Source organism: Betta splendens, chromosome 10, assembly GCF_900634795.4.
Source record: "Betta splendens chromosome 10, fBetSpl5.4, whole genome shotgun sequence".
Classification (NCBI taxonomy): domain Eukaryota; kingdom Metazoa; phylum Chordata; class Actinopteri; order Anabantiformes; family Osphronemidae; genus Betta; species Betta splendens.
In genome coordinates, this window is record NC_040890.2 from 15080264 (window position 1) to 15093995 (window position 13732).

Below are 13732 nucleotides of genomic sequence, written 5' to 3' on the forward strand. Positions count from 1 at the left end.
GACAACCTTCACCACAAACGCAACGGTACCTACAGAGCATTACTGTTCGGAAACAGACGCGCACACACACACACAAACTGCCAGCTGCGATCACTCCAGAAGCAATAAAATAAAAGGAAGGGGTGAGGTCACTGTCATTATTAGACTTTGCAGCTCGCTGGCTGAGTGGACAGATCCCAGACACCGGGAGATTCACACTCCGTCTTCATCAATTCTCACAGAACTGACTCCTGGGGATGACAGTGAGAAAACCACACTATCACATAGCCTGTTTCCCCACTGATAGGGCCTCTGAGATCCACATGCTTTTGTCACGAGGATATCAGCCCCACAACCGCTGAGAAAAAAGCCAAATAAACAGCTTGGGAGACGGGAAGACGGATGCAAGGGAAGAGGCAGTTACGGTTACCTGAGCACATTAATCAGTCCTAGGTCTCTCACATCCAGCGATGCTGCTGAGTAATAATCCAGCTGTTTATATATGCTGCTGATTATGGTAACCACGGCAACCAATAAACTGTGGCTCAAACTAACTGTACTGGTGTTTCAAGGGAACCGTTTAGAGGATCAGAGGGAAGCCACTGCAATACAAACTATTATTTACATGGGAATTACTTTTCACAGAGACAGACTGGCACACAGAAAAGAGATGGTGCAAATCTTTATACTCTTTTCATCCTCATACTGAGCAAACGTATTACATTCGGTACATGCTATAGGCTAGTTCATGTTTTAAGACAACAATGTGTTATTATCACCAGCCGTCTTTGCTCTAATAATCCGGCGTCTCCAGAATCTAGCACAGATTTCTTTTGGGATATCATTAGTAAAATGACCATAAAAATAGTGCTGCTATTTTCAGGGGAGAAACGCTGGCGTCTTCTGAAAACACACTGCAAGTGGATCAGTGGAAAAACAGAAGGGGATAGGGAGGCTTGCATATTCTGTCTTGCCCGACAGAGAGGATTTCTAAAACATGTAAAATTATTCTAATGACTACTGTCAGGGTCTGCCAGTGTCTTTCAGGGACTCAGTATAGAATGAAAACGGCTTCGGGGTTCTTTCACAGGTAACTTCATACACAACAACATAACACGTGTAGCTTCTTTAAGTCGCCTTCTGTAATTTTAGCCCGTCGAGCTGAGACATAACTGCAGAGTTTGAGTGACGCATGAGGGACAAGGAAGACATTTCAAGGCATTTTAAAACCGTGGAGACTGACCCTTGATGTATTACTTATTTATACCAACAAAGGACAAAGCATTTCATTTACTTTAAAAATGCCAGAGAATGGAACTGGCCACGAAACCAAATCAACCACTAAAATGTGAAGACGTCAACTTTATATTCAGGCATTTGTAGAAGGGGGTGATTTTCATTTTGATTTATAAACAAATATTACCAATCGTTCACCTTGCGCTCTTGCGATGCTGCCAAAGGTTACAAAGGAAATTGAGATTTATTTTCAACATTGCTGCCAACGTAGCATAAAGGATCACGTTTTAAATATTCCACACACTTATGAAAACAAAGACAAATGCAACATAAAACCAAAGGAGAAGGTCGTTCATAAAGGCATTCATCACCTGAGCCGAGTGCTGTGCGTTTGTCTGCGGGAGGAGAGCGAGGGAACGACGGACGCGGGAGGAGATGCACGCAGCACAGACACAGACACACACACACGCACACACAACGGCCGAGCGCAATAAGTCATACGCCACCTAAAACGCTCATGTTCCACATAAATGGGCCATTAGCGTTTAAAGAGAAGGTTGCCAGGTTCAGTCATTAGGAACTGGATTTATCACTGGAACGTCAGGTCATAATGACAACGTTTACTACTTTAACCTGCGGAATATGTAGATGTACACATAATTTAAAGCCAAAGCTCTTTGACCACTTAAAAGCGGGAAGCAAAGGTAAAATACACACATTCTTAATGGTCTGATGCTGTGGGTGTGTGCGAGGCTGCCATAATATTAGCACCTGAAACATATTTTAAAAGGTCTGTGTGTCACAAACAGGTTGAGTAGTTTCATAAACCCATAGCTTGTTACTGTATCTCCTCTCACAACGTCTTTGCATACACGTGATTAAACACTGACCTTGAGGCGACATGACCTGATGCACATAACTTCTGTTAAAGGACAGAGTCATCACATCAAGATAAAATTGACTATTGATTGCTGATTTAAACACAACGATGAATCTCACGTCAAATTGAGAGCATTACTTCAACTCTCACCCTTGAAAATTGAGAAGCATTCCTTTTTTTTTCAATAATAAAAATCGCACCGCCTTTATTTTTCATTTAGCGGTTAGTGGCACCTTGAAGTGAATCTGAGCTGAAGTGGGAGGCAGAGTAGAAAACAGCACAAGAAACAGACAAAAGGATAAACACAACTCCATGTGTCCCCCTTTCAGCAGGAATCAAAGCAGCTCCAGTTGCTGGAGTGAAAGTGATATTGTCGCTGTGACAAAGCAAGTCACATTGTTCCCTCTGATTACCTCGGATCATGTGACGCAGAAACAACAGGCAGGAGAAAGTGGCAAATGAGGATATTTAATGGACAGCACACACAAAAGAGCTGGAGGAAAACCGGTGGCGCAGCTAACTGAAGACAGGACACAGGCGCCAGTGGCAGGGCAGAAACTGTCTCGGGCTGATGTTTTCAGTATTGTTAGTGAGTAAGTGAAAATAAATCAAGATAATATATTTTTAAACTAATTACATGAAGTGTACATAATTACAAACATACAGTATTCTGATTCTTACACAATCCCCCCACAAATAGATGTCACTGCGAGACAATGCAATTAATTTTGCTCAGAGGGGACACTGTACTCAGACAATCACGTTTGTAATTCCCATCAATGCTGCACTAATTGCAAGTACATACAGTAAAGGGGGAAATCCGTTTTACTTTTGCTCCATTTCCCTTTAATTTGCATTTCCATAAACCCTCTACTGTATGTAATAAAACTATTATCATAATGAAAGATTAGGTGTCTGATTAGAACACACACACTAACACACAGTCATCAATCTACATAAAGATTTATTTAGGTAGTAATTTACTCTATAATATAATAACAATTTAGAATAAGTAGAAATCATATGTAAAATTTGGTGTTAATGTTACATTTGCTGACAGTCGATTCCAGCAGTCCCTTCATGTTGAACTGCTATGCCACAAAACACATTTATTACTTATGACAACCATAATAAATTATGTGAATGACTCTAACGTTTATTATTAGAGCTGAACAAGACTGTTTAATGTAATGTGCAATGTAGTGTTGCATTTACTGTAATCACTAAATTCTAGAACTAAATAAACTCTAATATCAGGTCATTAAGTATTATAAACCTAAAAGTTAGAGAAAGATAATTAAGCATGAGACATGAGAAGTGTAAAGTTGTGAAATGACTGTATTTTCTTAAAAAATAGATTTAGGCTGAGCCTGGGCCAAAAAGCAGAAGTAGAGCCGACACAGAAAAGCCACTTTCCTCCACCTCTCACTCTGGAAGGAGGCCTTGTTTACAATGGGGGTCATGTCTACAGGACTTTATTGCTTTTGGCAGCCATCACAGCTCCAGCCCAGTGCCAGATCTCTGGAGGAATTACAAATGGAGTCAATTACAATATATTTTGATGCATGGGAAAGTTTAGACATTGACCCGAGGTGATGACAATCCCCCAGGAAGTGCTGAGGAAATCAGTCAGGGTGATGTGCTGGCGCTGTGTGAGACTCTACCCCGCGCAATAAAAAACAATAAGGGAGTCGCAGGGGAGCAGCGCTTTACCTTCCCTCCTGACAATCGAGCAGCTAAACGCTTGTCATGCACCAGCCTGACGATGGTCATTTCTCTTTGCCGAGACGTGCTGTTATGTGTTCCCTGCCTCACGCAAACGGAGCCGTGAGCTCCGAAGACGCCGGTGAACGGTGACACAGGGAGACGAGCGGCCACAGCACGGCCCGGTGTCAAGCGCGTTTAATGGCACCAGCGCAACGCTGGCTGTATTGTTGCGCTGTGAAGTTAAAAAAGAAATGGCCATCTGAGGGATATGTTGGAGGAGAAATCTGTCTCTGTCCTCATCAAGCTAAATTAACAGATGGATCGTCTCTGGTATCTTTGTGAAAGTCACACATGCCAGTGCAACAACTAATTAATTACAGCCCGCTAATGACGGTTCAGTGCCTGAATCACGGATAAAACGGCCTTCATTTAATAATAATCGCACTTTATGTTGATGCCCACCAGCAGATTATTATTATATACAGTAGTTATTATAGGGTAAATACAACATGACTTTATAGGTAAGTAACCGAGTCTCAATGTCAAACACGAGAAAACCAGAATGCATGTGAAGGAACAAGAGGGTCCTGGAGGCAGCGAGGACGTGACAGGAGAGACGCTCAGTGATGGAGGTGTGGCAGTCACAACAGCCCACAGAGGGTGAATCATGCCTCTAACCTCATTCACAACTTCAAAGTTGGGCCTTATCGCATAGCCGAGGCTATTTCACCTCACACCTCTAAGGGAGATACTTCATTTGACATTTCTAGATCCAAGAGACCTAAAACCCTCGCTTGACATATATGACATGTCTGAGATATGGGGGGGAAAAAACACAAGCGGAACCATGACAGTCACAGCATTTGTGCTAAAGTTAGCTCTATGTAAATGAAACACAAATAAAAGCCATGCTCTTAATTATAATAAGGAGGAAAACTCATAGAAGCACCTCAACAGAAGTCGCCTGCTGTAAATTACAATACAGCCACAGGTGTGAGAATAGGTGCAATATTCAGTTAAGGTTAAAAAAGAAAGGTCAAGCCGAGAGGAGCCGACTTGTTTGGATGTTGCAGACAGGAGCATCACGTAGCTCCTATTAATAAATGATGGGAGTTTACTGTGTGGTTATCTGTACCAGCGCCTGTGTTGAGTCTGAAGCATCCTGGACTCAGACACGGCACCAAGGACCAGTCCAGCGAGAAATCGGCTGGTGATGGAACAGATTCGGTGGGTTGATTAAGAGCGGGAGCAGAGAAAGAGCCGAATGCAACGCGATTCACGAGATCAGAGTTGAAAACTAACTCAAAACCGAAACATATGCATCAAGTTTGATAAATACTAGCTGTACTTTTTACTGGATATGCCCACGGTCCACATGACGCCACCTGCCACATTGGACCTTTTAGTATTTTAGTTTATTTTTGTTATGTTGCGGTGCTGTAGCTTTTACACTGTGATTTATTCTCAGAAAAAAAACAAACTTCTCAGAAACAGCACAAAGACACTGATGGTGGTGATTTTTCCTTAACAACAGCATCAAGGTCAGCTGGCTGCAAGGTAAAGCAGGTGCCTTCACTTTAAGTTTTCACGCTTTTTATTCCACTTCTGCACCTCTTTCAAATTCCTTCCCTTCGTTGCCCTGGTCTGCGTCTCAGGCGCTCCTTGTTCTCCTCTGTTCTCACTCTGCCCGTCCCCTCCTGGCTTCCTCTTCTGTTCGCATGTACAGCTCAAGAGCTCCCTCTGTGAGAAGCAGTGTCTTGAGACAGAGGGAATTTCTAATGAGCGCATAGTTAGAATTTGTACAAAAGCTAATTAAACCTAATTACCTGTTGGTAAAAAAAGACGGGTTCGATTTGTGCTGTGAACGTCCTCAATGAAATGGGGTTCGTTTGTTTAGCCACGCTTTTCTAGAGATGATGGAAATAATCAAAACTAATGATAGTGCTGAAATAAAGCATAAATATGCAGATAATATAATAATGAATTTTAGTAATATTGTAAATGACATGAATGCATGTCCAATAATTATTTATTTATTTATTTTTGTTTATTTGTTGTGTGGCTAATATCACTTTTGACTACACTCTACTGGAAGTACTGGATCAGTTCCCCTTTCACTTGTCAAGAATATGAAATACACCTATGTGAATTTTTTTTTTTTTAATTAGCTAATTAATTTGGTAAAACCTGTCTGTTTAAATGACTGTACCACTCGTACCACGGAGCATATTTTAGAAATTAGATTTGCTAATGTTAAACGGTTGCCACATGTGGCGTGACTCATAGGAGGAGTGTGAGGGTGGACTGTGACTCAAGCTCTGTGTTTTTCCTCTCTTCCCTTTGTTGTTGATTAAAGTGTTTGATAGAAATAAAGAGTTTTGTCTCATCAATTACCACATATGACTTTAATAGAAAACACCTGGTTATGTGCTAAAGATTCTTATGAGATGCTGTGTTTGTCATCGCTGTAGGTGCCTGTCTGTGAAGAATCTTTCTTTCAGCCTGATGAATATTAATTTGTGAACTTTTATTTTCTGGTGTTGATACTGTAGAAATAGATAAATATTGTTCTCAGTACCATTGTCAAATATAACAAATATATAAAAAGGCCCTGCAAATACACACACACACACACACACACACACACACACACACACACACACACACACACACACACACACACACACACACACTAGGATGAGATAATCTGTGTTCCTATGAGCAGCTGTGAGCATTTTATGGTGGGGAAGCATTCCACCTCCGTTCGGTTCTGTACTGGCGCCAGCTTGGTTCTGCCTGACAGATGTGAGTGGTTCTGATCTTCTCATCTCACTTTCTGCAGAAAGTGAGTGTTTATAAATGTGTGAAAAGCATCCACGTACAACGGCATTTATTTAACATCATAGTATATAATGAAGGACATAAACTGATGCTCATCAAGCTGGAAAGGTCCCCGCTAACGAAAGCTCGAACACAGCTGGGACACACTGACGTTAATGCGTCCATTGTTTATGCTTTTTCCTCTTTTTAATATAAGTTACGTCTGCATCTAAAGTCCCTGTCTATTCTGCTGACGCTACGTCTCACTCCATGGGCCACGCGAGCCAGCAGTGCAGAGGTTCCACAATGAGGAATGTCAGCACTTAATCACTGTTTGATTTATGCCACCCATCCATAGACACAGCAATCTTTAACATTTTCCAAATACTGCTCTGTGAACTCTGGCAATCACGCCTATTGCTGCCATGGCTGTCCCTGATTATTGATGAGATTTAGATGGAAATTATGTACTCAGTAGAGGAGAAAAGGCAGCCAGGATGTTCTAGATTGGTTTGGAGCCGAGCAGTCAAATTGAAGAGACATCTGTCAGAGGGTAGGTCAACATATTGGTTTTTATCTTCCATTGCAGATGACTGGTTATGGTGGCTTCCTAACTACAGAGGCAGAGCAATGGATGGGAAGTGAATATATTAAATAGGCTCACTGACTGGAAGATGCGGAATTGGGTACAAGGTATTTGGCAGAGGAGAAGGGGATGCGTTGTGAATTATTTAGTTAGAGACACAGCCCTCGATCTAAATGCAGCAAAGGTGAGCCTTGAACTGTGCACGTCCCTGCAACAAAGCTAACTGTCAGAAGAAATTAGAAGAAATGTGATACGTGAATTTATTCTTTAACATCGCAGCATCTTAAAGCTAAATTATAAGATTCATGTTTGAGAGCTGGTCAGAGCCGTCACACCACACTGTTGCTTCTTCTGCTGATCAGCCACTCCATGCGTGTGCTCAGGTTTGATTCAGGACTAGGTGTATGAAGGTGTAAGGAATTTCATTCTTAGGTTCACTTGATGCAGGCATTCAGTGAGACGTAGTAGTAACAGTTAGTAGACAGGCAGGATCCAGGGGACTCACCACCAATCCACAGCCCCGTGGAACGGCGTCCATCATTAAACATGCAAAGATTCTAACTGATGCACAGTGTCTGAATATATAATAAGTACAGATACAGTGTGTTTGTCACAACTATAGTAGAATAAGTGTATGAGCTGCTAAACAGTTAACTAGGCAATTTCCACAGCATGCATCTAGGTTACATATACTTGTTCCAGTTCTGCTGGTAGCAGTGCGGTGACCTACATGTCACTGCTTAAATTAGGATTCTCCATGTCCCTATATCACACTAATAAAGTGGAAGGGGAAAGATTCATATCCCTGGCATGACGAGAAAGGTCAGATCAATTTTCCCACCAACCATACGGCAGCTGTCTTCATTTAGCAGCCGCTCTATACGCGTTGCAGGTGACATAACGTCTTTTTGGAAACATATTTTAAGTGTGCAGTCATTAAGGGATGCGCAGTGTAAGTATTCACTCGGATTGGGGGAGTGTGTGTCTTGTTTTCCATCCAGGCAAGGAGACTCTGTACGCACGACTGCTGCGCCATAATCGCAGCGTCTTTCCACCTCAGGCAATCCTTAAAGTCATCAGCAGTGTAATGAGACTTTCAAGCTGGGAGATGAATTAACAGGCTGATTTTCTTGTTTAATTGTATAGGATTTCCCCTTTTCTGAGTGCTCATTGTGTGTTGTTAAACAGAAAGTTAGGATCAGAGAACTCACTGACTTTGTTGGGATTGCTGCATCTTTCCAGGCTTCAGTGCTTTATCGTCTTTCACCTCTAAGTTACCTGCTCATGTGGTTATTGCCACTTAAATTAATTTAGACCTAAATAAAACTGAAGAAAGTCTTATCGAAAGGAGTTTGATCAAGTTTGACAGGAACAGATTTATAATAATGCCTTGTGTGAATACATTTTCTAAATAAATAAAAACTAATTTTAAATGAAAGAAAGAAGATGCTTTAAAAACACTGTAAGAGAAGCGAGAGGTTGTGCGCTGGTAGGCAGGTGAGGGAAGACAGTTTCAGGCGCTACAGTAAGTACAAGAGGGCTGCTGGCAAACGCACCGGGGAGCTGGAACTGTAAAAGACACACAGCGTTGGGGTGTTTGTGCTGCTGTCTTGTACCCAAAGGCAGCTGCATTGTTCGCTCCCATTTAGCCAGCACTTAGGGAGGTTTGTTGCTTGCAGGCAATCAGCCGATTGCAATAACCAACAGCTTCGGGCTTTGCTAAAAGCTGTCATTGCCCTGAATGTGCTGCACTGTTTCTTGAATATAGGTCACCAAGGAAATTTAAAAAAAAAATTACCTTCAAAACCTCTGGAATTCACATTGTGAGTGCCTTTGCAGATTGAAGTGAACTGGGACGCTTAGCTATGGGTAGTCAGTGTAGATCCCTGTCTACGGCTGCTACTCACATACTGTACAGGAGCAAGGGCAAAGCCAATGACTTCATGCAAAGGCGCTTGAAGATTGCCCTAAATGGCTGTAATTGAAATCCGTGTAAGGCGCATGATGAGAGGCGGCGGGTTGGACCGTATGGAGAGATCACACCGGCCGCTCCTGGATCACGGCTCTGATAACTGATGAAAGATCAGACTACACAGAGGCCGGGCTGAGGGCCTGTCCCTTCTGCTTCACACATACGCAGTCAAACCGCCTGAATAGAACCTGCTGCAGGCAGCGGCCACAGCGAGTGTGTTCTTCCACGGATTTTTGGAATAAAAGTGGAAAGTTTAGGTTTCGAGTGCCCTTTTTCCTTTACACCAAGTGGGGAGCGAGGAGGCAGTGGACCAAGAAACAGCTCACATAAAAGAGAAGAAAAAAACACATTCTGGGGATCCGTGCCGCCCGCGCTTGATACAGTCAACTTAGAAACATAGCCCAAGGATGTACGGAGGGAATTATCATCGTCTTCCTCAATGAAAGAAGCTTTAAAAGAGGACATACAATTACTGGAGTCGTTGTCATTTCCTGTTAATGGTCTGCCTGATTAGCTACAGGGCCATCGCCCACCTTTACTGGCAGCTAAAGCACCATTTTGAAGTGATCCCAGACAACAACTTGTGCATCACATCTAGTCCAACAGTCGGACGTGGTCCAGTATGGGACCGCATGCACCGCGAGGACCATCTACGCGGAGAAGATATTCTTAGGACTGAAGGGTCACACAAGCTCACACAGACTCAGACTCTTCTGTTGTGCCTCAGTCGAGTCCAAGACAGACCAAACACAGTGCAGGAGCATCTGCTGCCAAGGTTTTCTACTCAGAAGCACACTCACAGTGGTAAATTATCTCTGTTGGTGGAGGGAAAAGGTTTGGCAGTGGACATACTGGGCAGCAATGAGCCCGTCTTGCTGCTGTCTTCAGTTCTGCCAGACGACTAAGGCTTAGCTAGCGTATGTGAGCAAAGTGGTGCATCTTACTGACAGTCCATATGCGCAATTTGTGCACAACACGCCTTTCTATAAGGGTGAAGTGGTCAAGAGCAGACTGACGGCTGCTGTCTGAGAAATGTCTTATTATTTCACTACAACTTAATCAATATGTCGAGGCTGTTTCCAGCTTGTGTGGCACATTTCAGCTGATTAACTGTGGGGGTGGCATTCGCCTCCAATTCTCAAGCACTGGCCCCTGGTAAAATAACAGGGGGTTTATTGCGCTGCAGAATATGCCAGGGTCCAATATGATATGAGATTATGTTTCCATACACTCTAACCAAACCATGGAATGGCTATATCTCCCCCAATAAAGGGTGAGGGTCCATCGGCTTCGTACAGGCCCACAAAACAAAATACATGTCAAGCCAGTGAAAGATCATTACCCTGAAAATATATTGTTTTGAATATTAACCAAAAAGGACCAAGATGCAGCAACAGAGAGAGAAAATTGACGCAGATGCCTCTCCAGGTGAAAAAAGGGTACGGGGGAAGCTGGAAACAATAATGGGCTGACATGAAACATAATCCCCTCTGTCTGCGATTTTATTGGCAGCCCCTCCAAAGAATGGTGGCTCCTCTATTATGACTTAACACATCAAAATCGCAGCATAGCACACACAGAAAAGGCCACCTGATGATAAACACAGCAGACAGCGTCAGAGGCTTTATCTCGTGGCTGCCTGCAGCTCGACACAGGTTCAATTTGGCCCGCAACAATCGATTCTGTCCCTCCTTACCTCTGCTTCAGTTGGTGGAATAAAAACAGACCTTTCTGTAAAGAGCAGGTCTCAGCTGGTATGCCATGCCAAGGCGAAGAGGGGGAAAACTAGGGACACCAAGACACCTGAACAGGGCTGGATAGAAACCTAGAAATCATTTCCAGTTTAATGACAGCCACAGTGGAAAAACATACCTTTTACATTTTGATATTCTGTTTTTGAATGAAAACTAATTTAATAGAATTAATTAATAAACATAAATGAAATTGTCTTAAGGCAGAAATTACTTTTTATATGTTGTTCAGAAATGTTCACAAACTAATTGGATACCAAAATAAAACTAAATAGGTAAAATATGAAATATGTGCCACAGAGTGTGAATAACTTGTAACTGTTGTGATCTCACTCATTACTTCAGGCAGGGCACATTTGAACATTCAGAGCACAACAGTGACGCATAAATGACATATGTGGCAAAGCTGCTGCGTTGTAGGTGATTTTACGTTTCAAATCCACACCATGACTGATTCGCTCTATTTGAAGACACTATAACAATTTCCTGAGCGGAAAGTGAATGAGTTGGGAATGATATAATATTCATTACATGGGAGAAAAACACTCTGTTATGTTGGTGCACAATACCCAACACCACTTTCATGACAATTATTAATACCCTGTCCTATTTATTTGCAATATCAGGCCTCTCCTCGGTGAAGGTTGTCCCTCTGATCAGTATGCAGGCGACCTGGCTTCAAATCCTCAATTTCTTATGCAAATGAAGTGCAACTGATTTAAATAATATTTGAATATGGATCTCACAGTGACTCTGTATCACAGAGCTCAAAAGAATAAGGACAGAAAATGCAAATCATTGACATGTAAGAGAAAGGTCACAGTCGGGGCCTGTTAGATTTATCTTGTAAATAAAGGGCGCGTGGCTAAATTAAAGCCATTCCTTAAAGCCTGAAGAAAAACATAGGTCATTATGATTCACATCGAAAAGCCAAACAATCGCAACGTGGTCTCTGCAAACAAAGGAAGCCGCTTTTGATGTGAAGGTCGCTTTAGTTAGTGTATACACTGAAGGTACTAAACGCACAAAGCTGAGAACAACAGGTGTAGCGAGTGCTAAAAGCCGTGTGAATCACTCCCAGGGAACAATGACTCGCACCGCTGTGAAAAGCTACAGAGCAACACAACCGTAGGTGGAATAGTTTAGGAACTAGTTCACGATGCAGGCGAGCATTATTCTCTTTAATGACGAGACAAAGAAACAAGCGTGGCACACTGCAAGCACATACCTGGAGGATTCTCCATGACAGATACAGCAAAGCAGAGCGCTCGCAGACCCTTGAAAAACCTACAAGTGTCACATAAATGTTTCAGCACAGGCAGTCAGTGCCAATATATTGCTATGCCTTTGTTCCTGTGGGGGGTATAAATTACATGCAATGGTGGAATCTTCAGATATAGTGGCATGCATCAACTAATAGGGGCACATGGGAGCCGACTCCCCTGGGCCTAGTAAAACTCCTATGAGCAGTCCTGCAATTCTTGCTTCAGGCCATGTGTTCGAATTATATATTGATGACAGCCCATGATAAAAATGACCCAATTTAGTATCCAAAAATCAATCCGCGCTGACACATAGGGGTTGGCGAAAACTGAAGACTTTTATAACAGCATTTGAGCCGCAGACACGTTTTCCCCGACAGTGGTCAATAGAAGCAGGGAGTGTGGGAGGGAATGGACAGAAAAACATGGAGGCGCTATAATGCAATGACGAGCGAGTCATAAATGACCTGTTGCCTTCCTGGGCAAATTGCACGTCTGGCCTGGCGTGTATTTACTGACACGGTGTGATTTGTGGATGAACAGAAACACGCCTGGCCCGACAGAGCTCCTCCTTCCTCCTCTGCTGTTACTGTATGTTGCTAACTTGATTTACTGTAAATTGTTATAACAAATCACACAGCCATTAAAAATCTCAGCGCTGAACTGGATAGTGTTTCTGGACTGGTATCGATTGTAATACCTGCAATAGGAAAATAAGATTTGAAATCAGCTTAGACGTTTGTTTCCACTCGGTAAAGACGTCTGCACTACATGTACAACCTGCTCCTTTGAGAATAAGAGCATGAAAAGATAATACACAACCGTACAGCAATGATGTGAACTCAGCACCGAGACACACTGTGTGTAATGTGGGAGGGAGCTTTAAAGCCTACAAGACAAGAGCCTTAAGTCTAAAAGCATCACACAGAAATGATTTAAATATTTTACTTCTCACCTACACAGTCCTGCAGGGTCTGAGCTCCAGCCTGAGGTTTAACTCAACAACTCTACCCCAACATGTCCAAAGGAGGAAGAGAGCACGTAGGTATGAGCGCTGGGCCTTCAGGGGAGCTTTAGTCATATATTCAATAATAATAATCCTCCTCCTCATTTGTATATCAATTCTTGTCATTATCGTACTAAGCTAAATGGCCTGACACACTTTCCAGCACATCTTCCCATGAAACCGGAGTGGAACCAGGTTTCTGTTGCACCACAAACGCCCCGTGTCCGCCACGCCTTAAGCTGCGCGCTTCTAGAAGTGGCAGTGTCTCCACCAAATGCAGGTAATGGATTGTGAGACTATGCGAGGCCCGCTGGAGATAGCGATCGCGGGGAAAGACCGAGCCGCGGCAGCCACGGTATCTGTCAGACGCTGTTACTGGGAGTTGCTGTAGCATGTTAATAATTTCATGCATTGGGCTCCTGATCAGCTGCGGAGTGGCACTGGGAACAGATACCCCACTGCACTGGTGCAGTACAGGAACAGCCTGAGCTGCAACTCAAGTTGAACGTGTACTTTCCAAACCAGACTATTGA

General features: G+C 42.9%; 1 protein-coding gene across 12 annotated transcripts in view; it reads right to left on the reverse strand.

Moving 5' to 3' along the window:
• diaph2 (diaphanous-related formin 2) overlaps positions 1 to 13732 on the reverse strand; it is a 279374-nt gene that overhangs the window by 80887 nt on the left and 184755 nt on the right. The window contains exon 26 of one of the 12 annotated variants that reach the window (XM_055512469.1): positions 5248 to 5558. The exons of the other annotated variants lie outside the window; for them this stretch is intronic. Within the exon in view, the coding sequence (XP_055368444.1) occupies positions 5530 to 5558 (29 nt within the window). The 3' untranslated portion in view covers positions 5248 to 5529. Of the gene's footprint in view, positions 1 to 5247; positions 5559 to 13732 lie in introns of those variants that run through there. 12 annotated transcript variants of the gene reach the window in all.